General features: G+C 38.3%; 3 protein-coding genes across 3 annotated transcripts; all 3 read right to left on the bottom strand.

The window, feature by feature from the left end:
• Positions 1–9015: 9015 nt before the first annotated feature.
• Positions 9016–11342, bottom strand: LOC112186522 (2-alkenal reductase (NADP(+)-dependent)). The gene is made up of 5 exons (XM_024324973.2): positions 10955–11342; positions 10667–10847; positions 9931–10097; positions 9720–9802; positions 9016–9618 (listed from the first exon to the last, which is right to left on the bottom strand). The coding sequence occupies exons 1-5, from the start codon at positions 11189–11191 to the stop codon at positions 9240–9242; spliced, it is 1047 nt and encodes a 348-aa protein (XP_024180741.1). The 5' UTR covers positions 11192–11342; the 3' UTR covers positions 9016–9239.
• Positions 11343–14265: 2923 nt separating this feature from the next.
• Positions 14266–17061, bottom strand: LOC112190053 (2-alkenal reductase (NADP(+)-dependent)). The gene is made up of 5 exons (XM_024329475.2): positions 16684–17061; positions 16260–16434; positions 15746–15912; positions 15154–15236; positions 14266–14848 (listed from the first exon to the last, which is right to left on the bottom strand). Exons 1-5 carry the CDS (start codon positions 16915–16917, stop codon positions 14470–14472), a joined length of 1038 nt encoding a protein of 345 aa, XP_024185243.1. The 5' UTR covers positions 16918–17061; the 3' UTR covers positions 14266–14469.
• Positions 17062–17896: 835 nt separating this feature from the next.
• On the bottom strand, positions 17897–20707 carry LOC112190521 (2-alkenal reductase (NADP(+)-dependent)). The gene is made up of 5 exons (XM_024329956.2): positions 20219–20707; positions 19815–19992; positions 19107–19273; positions 18816–18898; positions 17897–18443 (listed from the first exon to the last, which is right to left on the bottom strand). Exons 1-5 carry the CDS (start codon positions 20444–20446, stop codon positions 18065–18067), a joined length of 1035 nt encoding a protein of 344 aa, XP_024185724.1. The 5' UTR covers positions 20447–20707; the 3' UTR covers positions 17897–18064.
• Between the last annotated feature and the right edge of the window lie 351 nt (positions 20708–21058).

Here is a 21058-nt window from a genome sequence, read left to right as displayed (position 1 = left end):
GATGAGTCATCCCTATATAACCATCTCCAACATGCCTTCTACATTATGCTTTGATTTTGACACAATTGCTTCATTCCATAATGACACACATGTCGAAGATTTAGGTCCCATGCAGTCATGCAGAGTTGCCTGCAGCTGATAAAATCTCAAATAATTAACCTTACTAAGCATATAGAAATGTTAAAGGTAAATGCTCTAATTAACTAATCGCGGGAAACTAAAACAAGTTGCTTTCCAACGTTGCGTCCGGCGAAGAGGCCTACGAGAGCAGCGGGAGCATTGTCAATGCCGTCGGCCACGTCTTCCACAGACACTATTTTGCCTTCTTTGATGTAAGGTATCACCAATTCAAGATACTTTGGATAGAGGTGAAAGTGATCAGCGACTATGAATCCCTCCATGCGCATCCGATTCCCAATCATGTACATCAAGTTTTGAACGCCTTCGGTAGGATTCCCACTCGTAAGATGCTCCTTCAATAACACCTGCTTGTTACTCACTTCCTCCATTATTTATATTGCCTGCTAATAACAAGGCAAGTGACAATGGTATTGGTAATGGTAATTGTAAGCTAATGAGGAGTGATATATCAGTTCTCTGATTTCTCTAGTGCAAATTGAGGAAGAAATGAAAGGTAATGCCTATATGCCAGGGATCAGATCAGAATAGAGGAATTCAGATGGAGCCGGCCAGTTTACATCCGTAATGCTAGAAGCTACTACCACGCATTTCCACTCTAACCAAATACTCTGGATCAAAAGTTAAATGGACAACATCGTAAAACATGGATCGATCAGAATCACCTAAATCATTGCATTTTCCGGCGGGACATTTTTTACTCATTCTTCTATTTCTTATTTTAACAACAACAGACATCACTATTACATGTTGCTATTTATACTCGATCTTGTGTGAAAGAGATCGAACATATATATGATTTCAGAAAGAAGAACATGGTCCTTGATAGATTCTCTTCATTGATATGGAATCTCTGTAGTTCAGCGTATTGACAGTAATGTAAAGTTTCTGTGTTTGACATGAAGATAGTAGTAGCTAATTTAGACCATAGAAACATCAGCTAGAGGGAGCTATATGCATTAATTAACTTTGAAAGTTATCAAGAAGAATCAGCTTCCGGACCCTTAAGGGAGTACAAGGTGGACATGTATTGATGTATACTTTTATATCTATGTATGATAATGATAAAGCTAGCTAGCTCTCGCACCCCTTTAAGAATACATAATTTTACCACATTAGTATGTGATAATTATTGACGATACACCATATTAAGCTGCTTCATGCAGGCAAAGTAAGGAAATAATGGAGTTTGATCATTCTCGGGAAACAACGACAACCTGCTTTCCGACATTGCGACCTGTAAAGAGTCCAATCAGGGCCGATGGAGCACTTTCGAGGCCTTCAACTACATCTTCCACATATGTAATCTTCCCTTTTTTTATGTCAAGCAGAACCGTTTCAAGAAACTTCTCGTAAAGATGATAGTAATTCAAAACAGCAAAACCTTGCATCCGGACCTCTCTATAAACAAGGAACATTAGATTGTGTACACCTTCAGGCTTCTCAAGGTTATATTGGGATATCATCCCACAAACTGCAATTCGTCCCCCGAACTTCATGTTTGGTAGCACTGCATCCAGCATCTTTCCCCCAACATTTTCATAGTAATTAGTAAATATCAATACCTTCAGGAAAGTACCTGGCATTTGTTTTGATAAACATCAAATTATAAGGACCGGTTCTAAATGAACACCAGGGATAATGGAAGTTCAGATAAGCATTATTTGCCAATACAAATGATATGACCTTTTTAGAGCTGCATCCAAGTTAGGTTCTTCTTTATAATTGAAAGCCTCGTCAAACCCAAACTTGTTCTTCAGCAAATCAACCTTAACTCACAGAAAGAAATATACAACATTTAGAACATTAAAAGAAGTTGATTGCAATAATGAAAACCGTAAAACGACAGTGGACTGATTGATCACAAAACAGAAAATAGTCATGAAAGACCTTTTCTTTACTTCCAGCACTTCCAATGACATAGCAACCCATGAGTTTGGCAAATTGGCTAACAAGTTGACCAACTGCTCCAGATGCTGCTGAGATGTAGACCGTCTCTCCTCTCTTAGGTGAGCAAACCTCATAAAAACCTACATAAGCAGTCAGTCCAGGCATACCAAGAATTCCAGTATAGTAAGAGAGAGGCACATCAGTGTTGTGAATCTTGAACAGAGAGGCACATCAGTGTTGATATACAGATCCGATCCAGAGCGGAGCTCCGCTTTGAAATTAACGTGTGAAGTTAGAGTTTTGGGTCACTTTTCGGTTGCATATCCACATCTCGACCGTTCAGTTTTTAGGTACTAGTGTATAGATCATCTCTGCAAATTTTCAACCAAATTGATGATCGTTAAGATATCTAACTCGCTTAAACCAATGGACGGACTGAATCTGTCAACCTGAACCGTACTAGCTTTAAGGCAGTTATTAATGCCTTGACGATCATCATTTTGGCTGAAAATTTGCAGAGACGATCTATACACTGGTACCTAAAAACTGAACGGTCGAGATGTGAATATGCGACCGAAAAGTGACCCAAAACTTGAACTTCACACGTTAATTTTCAAAGCGGAGCTCCGCTCTGGATAAGATCTATATATATATATATATATATATACATATATATATATATATATATATATCTGTATATCACATGTGAGTAATCGATCCTATATTTAAATTTAAATATGCACTATCTTCTTTGTACATCAATATCAAATGTGGAACAGAATAGAAGCTAGAGAGAGAGAGAGAGAGAGAGAGTCAGTGACTGACCGAACCACGGAACCAGGAGCGAAGGTTTTGATATAAGAAGGAGTATCAGAGCTAGCCTGGTGTGCGGAAGCGTAACAAACACAATATTGATATGGAACTAGCTAGATGAGCGACCAAACAATGAAAAAAAACAATCACAAGAACACAAGAATTTATAGTGGTTCACTCAATCAATGTGATTGAGCTACGTCCACTTCGGAGCCGGCGAGAAATTCCATTATAATCAATTTGGAGAGAATACAATTTGAGTTTTAGAATAAACTCTATCCAAAATCCCAATAACCTAATAATTAGGTTAACTCTCCCTCTCTCTCTTTATTTTTTTTCTGGCGGCAGCAGCATATATATATATCCTCCCTAGTTAACCTAGGCATGCATATATATATATATATATATATATATATATCCTAATTAATAAAGGTTTCTGGCCAACGTCACCTTCACAATGGGCTTATCAACTTTTTATCCACCTATTCAATTAAAGCCAAATTCAATAATCTCCACCTTGGCTTTACTTGATGTAAATTCTCCAAAATAGAACTTCAAAACCAATCGCCGCTCCGACATCCCCGTAGGGAATTTCAAATTCTACAAATACCAATCAAGTTCAAGCAATGCTTGAACTTGCTCAATGGAACTGACTTTGTCAACATATCAGCAGGATTATCTGCAGTTCCAATTTTGAGGAGTTGAACATCACCATCCTCCACCATCTGACGAATCTTGTGAAATTTGACATTGATATGTTTAGTACGAGCATGAGTAACTTGGTTCTCTGCTAAATGAATAGCACTTTGACTGTCACAAAAAATATCCACATATTCTTGAATAATTCCCAAGTCCTCAAGCAAACCACGAAGCCAAACTGCTTCTTTTGCACCCTCTGTTACTGCCATATATTCAGCTTCTGTAGTCGACAAAGCAATTGTAGATTGCAAATTCGACTTCCAATTCACCGGTCCACTAGCAAGAGTAAACACATAAGCTGTAGTAGATCGGCACTTATCCAAATCACCTGCGAAATCAGATTCCACATATCCAACAACACATTGACTCGTCTTATCTTGCTGAAAAACTAATCCAACATCCACAGTACCAAGAATATACCGTAGAATCCACTTCACTGCTTGCCAATGACCTTTACCTGGGTTATGCATATATCTGCTCACCACACTTAAGGCCTGTGAAATATCCGGTCTAGTACACACCATACAATACATCAAGCTACCAACAGCACTAGCATAAGGAACTTTAGCCATATATTTCATATCATCATCTGTGCTAGGAGACATAGTAGATTTAAGCTTAAAGTGAGAGGCAAGAGGTGTATTTACAGGTTTAGATTTATCATTCATGCCAAACCGATGCAGTACCTTCTTCAAATATTGCTTCTGTGACAAACAAACTTTGCCTCTTGATTTATCTCTTTCAATTTCCATGCCCAAAATCTTTTTAGCTTCTCCCAAGTCCTTCATCTCAAATTCACCACTCAATTGTGATTTTAATTTATTTATCTCCACCTTGCTCTTAGATGCAATTAACATATCATCAACATATAAGAGCAAATAAATGAAGGTTCCATCCTGTAGCTTGCGAAAATAAACACATGGATCATAAAGACTCCGAGTGTACTTCTGACCGAACATAAATTTATCAAACCGCTTGTACCACTGCCTTGGAGATTGTTTCAAACCATACAATGATTTATGCAGTTTGCATACCCAATTTTCTTTACCAGCAATTTTAAATCCTTCTGGCTGAGTCATATATATCTCTTCTTTTAATTCACCATGTAAGAAAGCAGTTTTTACATCAAGCTGTGCTAACTCTAGATCAAACTGTGCAACCAAGGCCAATAAAATACGAATAGAAGAATGCTTAACAACAGGAGAAAATACCTCATTGTAGTCAATTCCTTCTTTTTGTGCGTAGCCTTTAGCTACCAATCTAGCCTTAAACCGTGATCCTTCCTTTTTAGCAAACACCCACTTGCAACCAATTGCTCTCTTCCCATGCGGTAACTGAACCAACTCCCATGTTTTATTCTTGTGAAGAGACTTCATCTCCTCACCCATAGCTTTTTCCCATTCTACACAATCTGCATGTATGACAGCTTCTTCTTAAGTAGTAGGAATTCTTCTTCAGTAACTGGAAGTGCATAAGTCACCATATCATTAAGCCAAGCTGGCTTTTGAGCATTCCTTTTTCCCTTTGTAGTTGCAATTGGTCCATCTTGCTGTGTAGGCTCTTGGGTTGGAGCCTCTACTTCAATACTCATGTCCTCAATATTTAAATCACCTTAATCAACATTAGGACTCACTGGATCAATTGGAGTTTCAACCATTTTTTTCTTCAACTCCACCTGCTGCAAACTCTCTACGGTCATTCTCTGCTCTTCAGAATTTTTCTGCTTGTTCTGATCAACCATAATAGCCTCATCAAAAGTCACATCTCTGCTTACAACAACTTTCTTCACATCTGAACACCAAAGCTTAAATCCCTTAACACCCTCATTAAATCCCAAGAATATAGCTTTCTTGGCCCTTGGATCAAGCTTGCTTTCCCTGACATGAAAATAAGCAGGACAACCAAAAATATGTAAATAATGATAATCAGTAGCAGGTTTACCAGACCATACCTCCATGGGAGTTTTTCTCTCAAGTGCAGCAGTAGGTAACCTATTAATGAGATGGCTTGCATACACAACTGCTTCAGCCCAAAATTCTTTGCCTAATCCAGAATTAGACAACATACATCGAATTTTCTCCAATATCTGATTCATGCGCTCTGCTACCCCTTCTGTTGTGGTGTCTCTCTAACTGTGAAGTGTCTCACAATGCCCTCATCTTGACATAGTTTCAAGAACGGATCAGATTTGTATTCACCACCATTATCTGACCTGAGCCTCTTAATTTTTCGACCGGTCTGAGTCTCAATCATCTTCTTCCACTTCACAAATATATCTAAGACTTCATCTTTATGCTTCATGGTGTACATCCATACTCTTCTAGAGAAGTCATCAACAAAAGAGACATAATAATGCTTACCTCCCAAAGATGCAGTTTTGGTAGGTCCCCATACATCAGTGTGAACATAATCTAGAGTACCTTTAGTCTGATGAACTGCAGTGCCAAATTTAACTCTAGTATGTTTTCCCAAGACACAATGTTCACAAAATTCTAATTTTCCTATCTTTACACCTTTCAATAGACCTTGCTTCACTAATCCCTGCATTGCTTTCTCACTAGCATGTCCAAGACGCATATGCCATAATTTTGTATTGTCTGCATCATCATCATCTGTAGTCTCAGATATTGTTGTTTCATTTGTCATTGTGCTCCCTTGTAGAAAATACAAATTTCTAAACCTTTCACCTCTCATCATCACAAGCAGAGACAACTTTAGCAACTCCACTTTTCAATGTAATTGTGTGCCCTTTTGATTCTAAAGTTCCCAAAGAGATAAGATTTTTCTTCAAATTTGGAACATACCGGACATTAGTTAATTCTCTTACTACTCCATCATGCATCTTGAGACGAATTGTACCAATCCCTCTTGTTTTGCAAGGACTGTTGTCTCCCATCAAAACTACTCCACCATTCAACTCCTTGAAAGTAGAGAACCATTCCCTATTAGGGCACATATGATGTGAACAACCTGAATCCATAATCCACTTGTCAGAATAACCAACTGCAGATGAACTAGCCAAAGCAAACTCAATCTCATCTTCTTCAAAATCTTCAAAATCTTCAAAAAGCTGATGAACAACTCAAAGCAAAATCAAAGTCGTCATCTTCATCATCTCTTACAACATTCACTTCAGAATCCTTCTTGTCTCTATTCTTCAACTTAGGACAATCTTTCTTCCAATGACCTTTGTTGCGACAAAAAGCACACTCATCTTTTGCAGGAAATTTACTTCTTGACTTGGAACGAGATTTACCTCTTTTTCCAGTAGGTTTTCTCTCATCAGATCTGCCCCTTACTATAAGTGCTTCACCTGAAACATTCTGAAGTTGCTTCTCTTTCTTTCTGCACTCATTATTTATCAATGAATTACACACATCATCAAATTTCACATCATTCTTTCCATGCAACAAAGTTGTAATCAAATGCTCATACTCGTCAGGAAGAGAATTTAGCAAACACAACGCTTTATCCTCATCACTAATTTTCACATCCAAATTAGCCAAATCTGCAAGTATCTTATTGAAATCACTGATGTGTTCAGACACAGAAACACCCTGTCGATAATTAAATCGAAAAAGCCGCCTCTTCAGGTGAAACTGATTTTCAGCACTCTTGATTATATATTGGTCTTCTAATTTCTTCCACAACGCTTTTGCAGAAGTTTCTTTCATGACAAAGAATTTCTGATCTTTAGCAAGGCACATTCTGATAGAACCACAAGCCCACTTGTTAATTCTCGCCCACTCTATATCATCTATGTCTGCAGGTTTATCTTCCAGAGCTATATCCAATTCTTGTTGACACAAGACATCCATCATCTCACACTGCCACATGCCAAAATTGTTGGTGCCATTAAATTTTTCAACTTCAAATTTGGCATTACCAATTGATGGCCTGGAAGTCGACCAACGCGAAGAACCTGAAGACTCAGTCCCTTTCTTTTTCTCGTCAACCATGATTTCCAATCAATGAATCAACTCCCAATTCAGATACAGAGCTCTGATGCCAGTTTGTTGTGCGGAAGCGTAACAAACACAATATTGATATGGAACTAGATGAGCGACCAAACAATGAAAAAAAGCAATCACAAGAACACAAGAATTTATAGTGGTTCACTCAATCAATGTGATTGAGCTACGTCCACTTCGGAGCCGGCGAGAAATTCCACTATAATCAATTTGGAGAGAATACAATTTAAGTTTTAGAATAAACTCTATCCAAAATCCCAATAACCTAATAACTAGGTTAACTCTCCCTCTCTCTCTATTTTTTTTCTGGCGGCAGCATCATATATATATATCCTCCCTAGTTAACCTAGGCATGCATATATATATATATATATATATATATCCTAATAAATTAAGGTTTCTTGCCAACGTCACCTTCACAATGGGCTTATCAACTTTTTATCCACCTATTCAATTAAAGCCAAATTCAATATAGCCTTGGTCATATGGGCTTTAGTATAAGGATCGCAGGACAAGTAGAGGTTCTTGCCCAGAACACCAGTGGAACCTTGTGGGAGCTTCAGTGTGGTTGTACTAGTGGTCAATTGCATGTTAGATTCTTTGGGGAAGCCGGTGACATAGTCTTTGAATAGCACCTGCTTGTTCCTTACTACTTGCTCTCTTTCCACGTACACCACTCGCCATTGCTATTTCCTTCTCGATCTCTGTTTCACAAAACTTAGTTCAATTCGTCTATTTATATACATAATAAGAGACACAGGGATCGAATTATGGTAAACAATTAGAACGGTCAAACAATTAGAACGTACATACTCTAGTAGAGATGAGGTAGTCGCCTATGTCATCCATCCCTTGCTTTTACCTCCCTCCCTCCCCAGGTCTCAGCCATCCTTCCTTTTTGCAAACATCCCTTTCATAGAGATGACGTAGTCGCTTATGTCATCCATCAATTGCTGACGGCTACAAAACTAACTCCCTCCCCAGATTTCAGGCTTTACTTCCTTTTGCATGCATGCCTTTCATTTTGAAATCTTCTTCCTCCTATTAACCAAAAATGACTAGTCTTTTAACCCAATTTTGGTTAGATGTGCTTCAATAGTTTCTAATAAGTGAGCAAGATTTGGATAATCGGTTTGTTCTTGATTTAGTTCAGGGGGATCCTCTAAATCTTCTTCTTTTTACCTGTTGAATGATTAGAAATGGAAAATTTTACATTTTCTAAAGTAATAACTATTTTTTGGATCAATTTCTAACCTGATATTAGGTGCTCTCTTTCCTTTATTCCACTTACACGTGTGTGATCGGCGATTTGCGACATTTGATTGTTCACTTAATAGTTGTAGTTTCTAAATTACAGAGTATAGTAAAACTGTTAAAACATAGAGATTGTTATGACCATTCAGCTTGCTAAGCTACTGGAACACCAGTTATCGATACTTGATCATTACTCGGGATGATCATCAGAATTCCCTCATTAAAACTGCATTTCTAAAAGAGTCCCCACTTCCCCAATTGCAAAGGCCAGACACATTGTATTATTCAAAGGGAACATAGCTCTCACAAAACCTGTAGCAGTAACTTCCAAATATACATACGAGGTGGAGATGTATATTTTTACATCTATAATTATGAAAATGATACAGCTCTCACACTCCTTCACAATATGATAACTGCTAATAGTACAGAAAATTAATCAAGGGTCACGTACAGGTTAGGAATAGGACATGATCATTCCCGGGAGACAACAACAACTTGCTTTCCTACATTGCGACCTGCAAAGAGTCCAACCAGAGCCGAGGGAGCGCTCTCAAGGCCTTCAACTACATCTTCCACGTACATAACCTTCCCTTCTTTTATATGAGGCAGGACCATTTCAAGAAACTTGCCATACAGATGATAGTAATTAAAAGCAACAAAACCTTGCATCCGGACCTCTTTGGAGATCAGAGACATTAAGTTATGTACACCTTCAGGCTTCTCAAGGTTGTACTGTGAGATCATCCCGCAAACTGCAATTCGGCCACGGAATCTCATGTTTAGTAGCACTGCATCAAGCATCTTTCCCCCAACATTCTCAAAGTATATATCGATACCTTCAGGAAAGTACCTGGTTTTTAAAGCAAATGATACATATCAGACTAGGACTAGTTGTAAGAAAACACCGACAATGTGGGAAGTCCAGTATGTATATCTATAAAGAATATTAACCTTTTCAAAGCTGCATCCAAGTTAGATTCTTCTTTATAATTGAAAGCCTCGTCAAACCCAAACTTGTTCTTCAGCAAATCAACCTAAGTCACAGAAATAATATATAGTGTTAAAGCAGGAAAGCAAGTTGATTGAAAATAGTAAAACTGTATTACGAAAACTAATATTTTAGTTGGCATTGATAAACAAAAATCAATGACTGATGGATCACCTTTTCTTTACTTCCAGCACTTCCAACAACATAGCAACCCATGAGTTTGGCAAACTGGCCAACTAGTTGACCTACTGCTCCAGATGCTGCTGAAACATAGACCGTCTCTCCTTTCTTAGGTGAGCAAAGCTCATAAAGACCAGCATAAGCAGTAATTCCAGGCATACCTACATAACAGAAGGAATAGGGTAGATGATCCTTAAGCCTCAAGCTTGAAGCAGGCAGATATCATGTTGAATACACTTTTCACTATAGTTAGTTGGATGCATTACAGCAACAAGTGCACTTAAGCAGAGAACAATATATCATATACATCCAGGTGAGTAAATTGCAGCATTACTAATAGGATCAAAATTAATTCTTTGATGCTGAAGCAATTTCCTTTAATTACCTAACTTGAATATGAACAGGAATGTGGTCACTGAAAGATGTGTGAGGATTGACATCTACTTAAGCATCACACTAGTTGTTACTTGTAGGCATCTGGAAATTAAAATGAGCAGAATTCGTTTTAAAGGGAATATCATCGATCAGACAAGGAAAGGAGAAGACTTTGACTCATGCATTCTGACCATTAAAGTTGACTCTCAAAAATAAACATACAACAATTATCCAATACATGCAATCAGTGACACAATTATGTAAAAAGATTTATTTTTGAATGACACAACTGAATTGCAAATTTGAAATAGGTACAATATAATATATTAATAATAGGGGAAGGGAGGGCATATACCGAGAATTCCAGTATAATAAGAGAGAGGAATATTGGGGTCGTGGTGAATCTTAAAGAGAGACTGTGTTGCAGTGATGAGACTGTACTCTTCCCAGCCGGTAATCCCCCAAATCAAGTCGCCCTGCTCAAACTTTGCATCCCCAGACTCTAAAACTTTAGCCACTCCAAATCCGGTTATAGGCTGCACATGCATATATACATATAAACAAAATTTGAATATCAAAATGCCGGATACGATCAATTCCGAAATTAATGGAAATTAAGAGAGACAGGTAGAGAGTTACTGACGGAACCGGGATGGAAAGTTTCGACATAAGAGGCAGTTTCACGTTTGGTCATGCGGTTTTTCATGTAAGGATCGCAGGACAAGTAGAGATTCTTGACGAGAACCCCGGTGGAACCTTGTGGCAGCTTCAGTGTGGTTGTGTCCGTGCGCAATTCCATGTCGGATTCTTTGGGGAAGCCGGTGACATAGTCTCTCAGTATCACCTGCTTGTTGCTGATCACTTCAGAGGGAGTCGCCATTAAGCTAGTTTCTCTTGAGATCGAGATCGAGATGGTATATACAAAGTACAAACTACAAATTAAGGATGTGATCAAATTGCATAGCTTTTGTTGTTGCTGTTTTTTTCTGATAGGCTTTGGTCGTTGCTGTTGGTACGCGTGTGTAGTCAGCTGTATTTATATGGAAATAAATGGATAAAAGACAGAATGGTTACGCATTCCAGTTATGGGCATCGCTGGCGGACTGGAATGGCTACTCCATTTCGACTTTTTTTTTTTTTTTTTTTTTTGTCGAAGAAAATAAAGTTTGTATTAGATGTCTCAAATGATACACCACAATACAAGAGGTACAAAGACCCCGGCAAATAGAAACACATAGCCCCAGCAAATAATACACGTAGACCCAGCAAAAGAGATTTAAAGCCCCTGACAGGCTTGGCCTAAAAACAATTTGAAAGCCCATAACTGAAAATGAAAAACCCTAGAACTAATGCTAGCAGCCACCAAGAGAATAGCAGCTCCATCCCTAGAATACTACCGCCGCCACCTCCATGTCGTTGCTTGAAGAGTATCAGCCACCAAAGCACCATCCTGCTTCCTTCTACATCGGTTGGGACACTACACACAGGGCTCAAAGATGCCCAAGAAAAACCAAGTAACCTAGCAGAGTGTGATTGCGAAAATCGAGCCGCTCGCTATTGAAGAACGAAAATTGGCTAACAGGCGTAAGTTCGTTTAGCGGTGGTGGAGAACGAAGCAAATTCGGAAGCACTAGCAACCAATTCCATCCAAATAGGACATGGACAGTTTAAAAGGTAGATCTGGACTACAGGAGTAGAAAATCGGTGACAAATGAGCATAATTGGGTTGTAGGGATGGGGAAAGTAAGGGGTAGAGATGGGGTGAAGGCGGTGAAGATGAGAGCAGTTCTCATCAATATAAAGCCAGTAAGAGCAGTATGGCGTGGAGAGGTAGAGAAATGATAGATGGGGGAAGTGGGTGGAGAAGAGAGAGGAACAAGAAGGTGATTGAAGGGGTGGAGGGGATGGACGGGATTGAAGGGGTGGGGTTGGAGATGGAGGTAGAGATGGGGGTCGGTAGACTCTCAAAATAGTGGCTAGGTTAGACAAAATTTCTAGAGAGAAGGTAGACCCTCTCTCTCTAGAAACTTTCTGACTTTTTTATCTTGGTACTCCATTTCGACTTTGCTATCGAAAAATATGTTCACACTTCATACTCAGATGACGTTGGGGCAACGTCATCCATCGTCCCCTTCCGGAGGACCCAGCCTAGCCGTTACCAACCAACTTAAAGTGCCCAAATAAACTACAACCCAACCAACCAATGGGCCTTTATGACCATAAACAAACAAAAAATATTAGTTGCCAATTTGCCATTTTATAACGTTAATTACTGCACAGGGATCGGTTAACACAAACTCTTTTCTTCTGATTCCCTTCAGAAATGGAGGGCGGAGGGCTTGTCTTCTATCAATCTAGTACCATTAGTATTCTTCGTTTTCTTTCGAGTATGTACCATGCAAGGTTTTAAATATCTGCTATATTTTCGATATATCCCCCAATATCTCATTTTTTCGACGGACCGGTATATCTTGGGGGGTTAATATCTTATATTCTACCGTTTCTGCGAAATTTCTCCGACACAGTCAAATATCCCCAATATATTAGATATTTGCGATATATCCCCGATAAAGTGAAGAAATATCTGTAAAATTTGATATAAAAATAAAAATAAAAACTCAGTAATTCTCTAAATGAAAATCTGTGTAAAGAAAGATCTCCTCAAGGCAAATCTGAGTAAGGAGAAATCCCCTCAAGGTGAATCTATGTGAGTAGAAAATCCCCTCAAGGCGAATTCTAGGTGAAGAAAAAAAAATCCCCTCAAGACGAATCTAGGTGAGGAGAAATACCCTCAAGGCGATTTTGGGTGAGAAATAATTCTCTAAATGCAAATCTGTGTGAGGAGAGATTTGGTACTGTGTAGTCTATGACTATGTCTGTAACTCTGTACGTAGAGAGAGTCTTATCTAAAGAAGTTGTTAAAAACCCAGAAGATAATTCAGATAGTGATGATGCGTGGAGTGGTACAGCAACTCCAGTTAGTTCAGATGATGGTGGAGAGGGTGGAAGCGGAACAGGTGGTGGAGGTGAAAGATATGAATATAGACAATCTTCTGTGGATGGAGGATTAAACCAATTTACCTGTGAAGGTAATTTTGATCATACCACCCAAGATGAAGACCACAGAGTGAGAACAGCTAGTCATGGTGCTCAAGAGAAGACCCAATATGGGAGGAGGAATAAAGGTGCAACTGATGATCAAAATACCCCATCTGATGTTTTTTTTCAATTGCCTTAAGTTTTGACTCTATCAATTTAGGCACAAAGCGCAGTGGGATCTCAAATGAATCTCATGAAGGCAGCAATCAATTTGGTTATGATGCTTATAGATATAACCAATATGGAGAATTATATGATCAGTCATTCAGTTAGGTTCATCCTTATTATCCCCTTATAGGGGAAACAATCGGCAACTCTAAAGAAATCTATAACTATCATGTTCATCACTACAATTCGCACTATATGGGTCATATGTCTTGGTCTGATTATTGCATTTTCGTAGACCAGCGAGAGGTTTTTCAACCGCCTAGAGTCTCTTTTTGGATGTAGATGAAGTTGACATTTATATGTAATTCTAAATTTCTAATAAATTAACTTTTTTCAAAAATGATATATTTTCTCCTCTATCCCCGATATATTTCCGATATCTCATTTTTTCAAAGTACCGATAGATATGAAGATACGGATATTTAAATTCTTGTGACTATGTAGGTTGCATGATGTGTCTCTCTTTTTGGAAATTCTTTTACTTGTTTAGCACTAAACTCGCTTTGAAGGGTTTTACCATGTTATGTCTTCGCTTGAACTAAGTCTACCTACAAGAGTTGCCCACTCGCCTTGTATGTACAAGGATGGTGTGTCATTTCAGAAATTGCAATTCAGCTTAAAAAATTGATGAGTGTGTTCATCTCTTGTTCTCATATCGCATACTATCATTCTCTTCATACTTAATAATAATATGAATATTATTATGAAAATCATATCACATTTATTTAAGGTCACACAGCTATCGTCACGCAAAATGCAATTTCTAGAGCAAGCTAACAAGTTCTTAATATACACGAAGGTGCACTGCAGATGCTTAGACAACTTAAATTTTTAACATATATAAAGCTAAACACTTGGACTTCAGAAGTACGGATGGAGCTGGATGAGTAATCACTCTCTGGAAACTACAACCACCTGCTTTCCCACATTGCGGCCAGAAAAGAGCCCAATTAGAGCCGCTGGAGCATTCTCAAGGCCTTCAACTACATCTTCCACATATGTTATCTTCCCTTCTTTTATGTAAGGCAACACTGTTTCAAGAAACTTTCCGTACAGATGATAGTAACTGAAGACCAGGAAACCTTCCATTCGGACCTGCTTAACAATCAGAGACATCAAATTATGTATGCCTTCAGGCCGCTCAAGGTTGTACTGTGAGATCATCCCACACACAGCTATTCGCCCTTTCAGCCTCATGTTTGGTAGCACTGCATCAAGCATCTTTCCCCCCACATTTTCAAAGTAAATGTCAATACCATCTGGAAAGTACCTGCAGGTAAGCAAACAACACATTTAAACAAGATGTAAATTCCCATAATAAGGCACATGCCATGAGACTAAAGATATATATATATATATATATATATATATATATATATATATCCCCTTGTGTTCTGGATTGGATTCAGACTCTTGTTAATGCCTGTTGAGGGGTTGTACCTCCAAATTCAATATTGGACAAACTAACCAAATTCAATAGTGGCAGCATAATTAGAATAAACAAGAATCCTAAACTTAGTCAAAGCATTAAGAATATTTTGGATGCTGGCCAAGATATATATATTACATTCTCACCTTCTTAAAGCTGCATCTAGGTCAGGTTCGTCTTTATAGTTGAAAGCCTCGTCAAATCCAAATTTGTTCTTCAGCAGATCAACCTTAGCTCCAAGAAATTGTATATCCACATATTAACACAGTAAATAAAAAGGGTAACAAAGTCAATTGAATATTGGATACTAAACGTAGAATGACACCATATAAGTCATTGGATTTACTATGTACCATGTATCAGAGCTAGGCATATCATGTATGTGCTATACTTTCATAAATAGAGTTGTTCAATCTGATGAGGCGACACAACAGTAGAACTGCTTTAATTAAGTGCAACAGGTACCAGAATAAGACTAATTAAATTGATATCAACACTCTTCTTTTATGTAGTAATGTAAGTAAAAGACCATTGGCCGGTCACCCTAAACCATGTAGTAATGTATGTATGTTTCCATCTTTGAATTCCCAGAATTTGGTAATTCACTATAGAGAATTTTAGAAAGACATCACTATAGACATGTTTCGACACAGTTAACATAGACAGTCATGCAATTGAGTCACAGGTATGGAATCCCAACTAAAACATTCATTGATCTGTGGAGTACCAGTGACTCACCTTTTCCTTGCTTCCAGCACTCCCAACAACATAGCAACCTGTTAACTTTGCAAATTGGCCAACAAGCTGACCTACTGCTCCTGATGCGGCTGAAATGTAGACTGTCTCTCCTTTCTTAGGAGAGCAGATCTCATAAAAACCAGCATAAGCAGTCATTCCAGGCATACCTACATAACATATGAATAGGCCAGATGAGCCCAAACAACCAGTAGACTCCAACAAGAGATCAATACATAAAGAATACTTCATGAGGGAAGCATATATAATCATTAAACAAATATAATATTGACACAGTCTGTTGACTTGTGACTTTAGCATGAAACTTTTCCGACATCTGCTCATATATAACACGGAACTAATACAATCAGTGACAGTGACACAAAAAAGTAATGCCCCAACTTAAGTCAAGGGGTTATGGCCAGTCGAATCAGCATAATAGACTTGGGGGGTGAAATAGGAACAGAACCAGTTAGTTAAGGGAATTAAAAATAGAAAGTGGGAGAAATAGGCATACCGAGAAGTCCAGTATAGTAAGAGAGAGGCACATCAGTGTGGTGAATCTTAATCAGAGACTCTGTGGTGATGACACTATATTCTTCCCAACCAGTGTGACCCCAAACCAAGTCACCTTGCTTAAACTTTGGATCCCCAGATTCCAGGACTTTAGCCACTCCATAACCAGTTACAGGCTGCAACATTCAAATCAAACCACATCTTCTCTAATTAATTAGCTTCACACAGACATGTAAATCTCTGAAAAAAGCACACTTTTGTTTTTAATCCAGATCCACTCGTGCATTAGGATTTTATATCATTATCCTGGGCAACCCCTCGAATTAAAAACTTCTCATAAGATCAGATCCTTTACACAGAATTAATAAACAAAAGGGATATATATCTTTATAAAAACGGTGAAGGGTGGTGGGAGCAGTACTGACCGAGCCGGGCGTGAAGGATTGGACATAAGTGGGCCTGTCGTGCTTGGTCATACGGCTTCGCATGTAAGGATCGCAGGACAAGTAGAGGTTCTTGACGAGGAGGCCAGTCGAACCTTCTGGAAGCTTGAGTTTGGTAGTGGCAGTGGTCAATTTGAGGTCGGATTCCTTGGGGAACCCGGTGATATAGTCTCCGAATATCACCTGCTTGTTCTTCACTTCTTCTCCACTAGCCATAACTACCAATTTGGTTCTCAGCTTCTCTCTCTGTGTCAAGAAGGAAGAAGAGGCGATGTGAGCAACGCCGAGAAACAGATGAATGACTAGTGATTGCCTCGTTTGTTTCTCTCTCTATACTTATGTCTTACCTAGCTTATTAGTAGCGGTGCCGCTCTCTCTGGAATTTTCTTCTTTCTAGAATAAAAAAGATTGCCTTATTTAAAAAAAAACCAATCAAAAAGATTCGAGGACAATAAATTTCACATTTGTCACACGTTTGGATTTCGCAATGCCAATGACAATAGCAATGACGTCGGTGCATACGCCAACAGTTTATATTGCCGTCCTTGTTAACACGACGATTCCAGTTTGTTTTTACCAGAAAAACGTTTTGTACTGAGTAATCTTGCTCTTGGCTATTGTGATGTGATTTGATTTGATTCTAGAAATGTTCATAATATTTACTATTTAAAAAGAACATGTCGCATTCAAAAAAAAAAAAAAAAACATGCATTCATTTATATTTGACTTCTAAATTGTTGAATACATACAGCAAGTCACAACCGTCCCAGGAGATTTATATTGCCGTCCTTGTTAACACTTAACACGATGATTCCAGTTTGTTTTCACCAGAAAAACGTTTTTCTTGTGGGACACATATATACCATTATACTGAGTGATCTTGCTCTTGGCTGTTGTGATGTGATTTGATTTGATTCTACAAATGCTACTATTTTTGCATATGAAAAGGGTGTTGGTTGAGGTTTTGAAGAGGGTGGCGGAGACGGGTTTGTGGGAAGAGGAATTGATGAAGATTGAGCAGATGAAGAGAGGTTTTGTGTTTCGGATTGATTTGATATCTTTAGAAATTTTGATGATGAAGGAGATAAACAGAAAACGAAAAGAAAAAAAAAATTAAAAAATAAATTAAAAAAAAAGAAAAAAGATGAACTGAGAGTATAATAGACATTTTAATAGAGTTTTTCGACTCAAAGAATAAACAGTATTTAACCCTTTATTTATCTTGCCAAAAAATAAAGTTTTGTATGTAAAGTCTTACAACCATATGGCATATGGCATATGGCTAGGCTATGGGCCTATAGCTAAAGGTTCGGTCATTAGATAAATTCATCGATGGAGTTGGAGTTGAGGATGAAGTAACCATTCATTCTCGGGAAACAACAACCACCTGCTTTCCTACATTGCGGCCAGCGAAGAGACCAAGCAGAGCCGATGGAGCATTCTCCAGCCCTTCAACAACATCTTCCACGTAGATAATCTTCCCTTCTTTTATGTGAGGCAGAACCAATTCGAGAAACTTTCCGTAGAGAGGAAAGTATTTAGTAACCAGGAAGCCTTCCATGCGCAGCTGTTTAGACACCAGATACATTAAATTCTGTACACCTTCAGGTTGCACAAGGTTGTACTGTGAGATCATCCCACAAACTGAGATTCGGCCACCAATCTTCATGTTCAGTAGCACTGCATCAAGCATCTTTCCCCCAACATTTTCAAAGTATATATCAATTCCTTCAGGAAAGTACCTGATATTTATTAAAGAAAAATTGAACATTTATGAGACTAAATATGCATGTGAAGGCCCAAATATGTAACATATGTAGGAAGATTATGACAAAGACTTGTGGTTTTTATATAAACAGAAAGGTCCGGCTCAACTCTACTATAGTGAGACCTTTCATTTTCTTTAGTTTCTTGTGTTCACTCTCTGCTTCAAGAGATGGGATGATTTGACCGATTTCAGATTCCTTTCTACTATTCAGGAAGGGAAGGGGGCATACATGTTGAAATACTTTTTTTTCAAAGAAATGGTCCTTGTAGTTAGGATAGTAATTCTAGGACTCAAAGTGGAGCTTTAGTACTGTAATTGGATTCTGATAATAAAACCATATACTAACCTTTTCAAAGCTGCATCCAAGTTGGGTTCTTCTTTATAATTGAAGGCTCCGTCAAAGCCAAACTTGTTTTTCAGCAAATCAACCTTAACACGCAAAATGACATATCATATTAAAAAGGCAACACGAAACAAAACAAGACAAGTCAATTCAAATAGTACAATCCCCATAATGACTAATAATCATACAGTACTAAAACACATATTTTCTAATAATCATATATACAGCTAAGTTGCATCCCCAGAATTCTAATTAAAACAAATTTGATATTGATCACAAAGTAGTAAGTGCTACCTTGTCTTCGCTTCCAGCACTCCCAACAACATAGCATCCGGCCAACTTGGCAAATTGGCCAACAAGCTGACCTACCGCTCCGGATGCTGCTGAAACGAAGACTGTCTCTCCTTTCTTAGGAGAGCAGATCTCATAAAAACCAGCATAGGCAGTCATCCCAGGCATACCTACATTAAGCAAACACAAGTCATGAGCCTTGAGCGCATTAAGCAGGAGCAGTGCAGGACATACATTGTGCATTATAGGACTGAAATTGAAAGATCAAAAGTGGTTGAATTAATTACAATGCATTACTCCGACTAATTTAAGTAGAGAACGGTGCTAAAAGGCAGGTAAGTTATTGCATGACCAGTGTGATCAAGATTATTTGATGCTGAATAAATTTCTTACTGCCAGACCACACTACTAAATTTGAAAAGCAATATGGAATTTGGAACATCAGTTTTGGAAAGAATGTGAGAATTAACAAAAGCCGCAATCATATAAATCAAAATGTAAAATATCTTTGTTCAAACAAATAAGGGTTTGACACTAGATTCTATAGTCTCACCATTCAGCATAAATAAGAAGAAGCCAATACAATCAGTGACATACAAAGATAATGCACAACTTTTAGTTTCAAGCAGAAGCAATTTTGCAGAAGAAGAATTAAAAAGTGGTAGTAATAGCAATAACAATTGAAATAATAGGGGCAGCAGGGATATATACCAAGAATTCCAGTATAATAAGAGAGAGGCACATCGGTGGTGGGAATCTTAAACAAATACTGAATGGAAGTGATGAGACTATACTCTTCCCAGCCGATCATTCCCCAAACCAAGTCGCCTTGCTTAAACTTTGCATCCCCAGATTCCAAAACTTTAGCCACGCCAAAACCGCTGATAGGCTGCACATATATAATACCATATGTAAAATGATTTCAAATACGTTGTAAACAATTACGTAATTGATCTAAATCTCATAACAAAGCCAAGGTTCTTTTTACTCATTTCATACATAACACAATAGTTGCTTAAATCGTATATATAATAGTAGCAACAATTGCGAGGACCCAAGAAGCTTAAAGGTTTGGAATTTGAATTGAATAGAGAATAAAGGCAAAGGTAGTCCACCTCGCCGGGGTTGAAGGGATCGACATAAGAAGCAGAGTCGTGCTTGGTCATGCGGCTTCTCATGTAAGGATCGCAGGATAAGTAGAGGTTCTTCACCAGAACCCCGCCGGAGCCTTCTGGAAGCTTCAGTTTGGTGGTGGTGGTGACGACGGCCATGTCAGATTCTTTGGGGAGTCCGGCCGACACATACTCCTTCAATATCACCTGCTTGTTCTTCACTTCCGCCATTGCTGCTAATCTCTCTCTCCCTCTCAATGTGAATGTTAATGTATCTGCGTAGCTACAAGACTATTTCTTGATTGAATGAATGAATGTCAGAAATGGCAAATGGATTTCTTCTCTAGCTCAGTTCCATTTTTGTGTTTCAGAGGAAGACACGTGTGTTACAACTGAAGCCGCTCCAGAGACTTTTCCTTTTCCGTCTCAGCTTTCACTTTTGCTTCCCTTCAATCAGTTCAATGCCAAACCACAATTTGAGTAACATCATTTTCTTTTCCTGAGGATTTGAAGGGCTTGATGAGGCTAATTGATTATTAGACCTACGACTTCTTAATTCACCTTAATCACTTCCATGATCTCCGTCATTTTAATCGTCTCAATTAACAGCCTTAATATATTTTCCTATTATTTTTGCTACCTAATTGATTACTGCAATATTGACTTGTGTGAATTAGTGTGTAACCTCCCTGAAGGATAATATCTTCGAATTCCCCAAGTTATCCTCGGTTACTACCATCTGAAATGATGCATAACTAGTGACTGGAATTTAAATGGCAGAAATTGTTTCCAAATCCAATTGTTTATGGGGCACAATAAAATCTGTATCAAAATCGTTCCGTA

Source organism: Rosa chinensis, chromosome 2 (genome assembly GCF_002994745.2).
Source record: "Rosa chinensis cultivar Old Blush chromosome 2, RchiOBHm-V2, whole genome shotgun sequence".
NCBI lineage: Eukaryota > Viridiplantae > Streptophyta > Magnoliopsida > Rosales > Rosaceae > Rosa > Rosa chinensis.
This window is presented reverse-complemented; position numbering and strand designations above follow the sequence as displayed.

Excerpts from the sequence above, each read along its gene's own strand:
- LOC112190521 (XM_024329956.2), bottom strand. The coding sequence starts at position 20,446 with ATGGCGGAAGTGAAGAACAAGCAGGTGATATTGAAGGAGTATGTGTCG. Across the intron at positions 19,993-20,218 it reads ATCCCTTCAACCCCGGCGAG|CCTATCAGCGGTTTTGGCGT; the intron begins GTGGACTACCTT and ends ATATATGTGCAG. Across the intron at positions 18,899-19,106 it reads GTGCTGGAAGCGAAGACAAG|GTTGATTTGCTGAAAAACAA; the intron begins GTAGCACTTACT and ends TTGCGTGTTAAG.
- LOC112186522 (XM_024324973.2), bottom strand. The coding sequence starts at position 11,191 with ATGGCGACTCCCTCTGAAGTGATCAGCAACAAGCAGGTGATACTGAGA. Across the intron at positions 10,848-10,954 it reads AAACTTTCCATCCCGGTTCC|CCTATAACCGGATTTGGAGT; the intron begins GTCAGTAACTCT and ends ATGCATGTGCAG. Across the intron at positions 9,803-9,930 it reads GTGCTGGAAGTAAAGAAAAG|GTTGATTTGCTGAAGAACAA; the intron begins GTGATCCATCAG and ends TCTGTGACTTAG.
- LOC112190053 (XM_024329475.2), bottom strand. The coding sequence starts at position 16,917 with ATGGCTAGTGGAGAAGAAGTGAAGAACAAGCAGGTGATATTCGGAGAC. Across the intron at positions 16,435-16,683 it reads AATCCTTCACGCCCGGCTCG|CCTGTAACTGGTTATGGAGT; the intron begins GTCAGTACTGCT and ends TGAATGTTGCAG. Across the intron at positions 15,237-15,745 it reads GTGCTGGAAGCAAGGAAAAG|GTTGATCTGCTGAAGAACAA; the intron begins GTGAGTCACTGG and ends CTTGGAGCTAAG.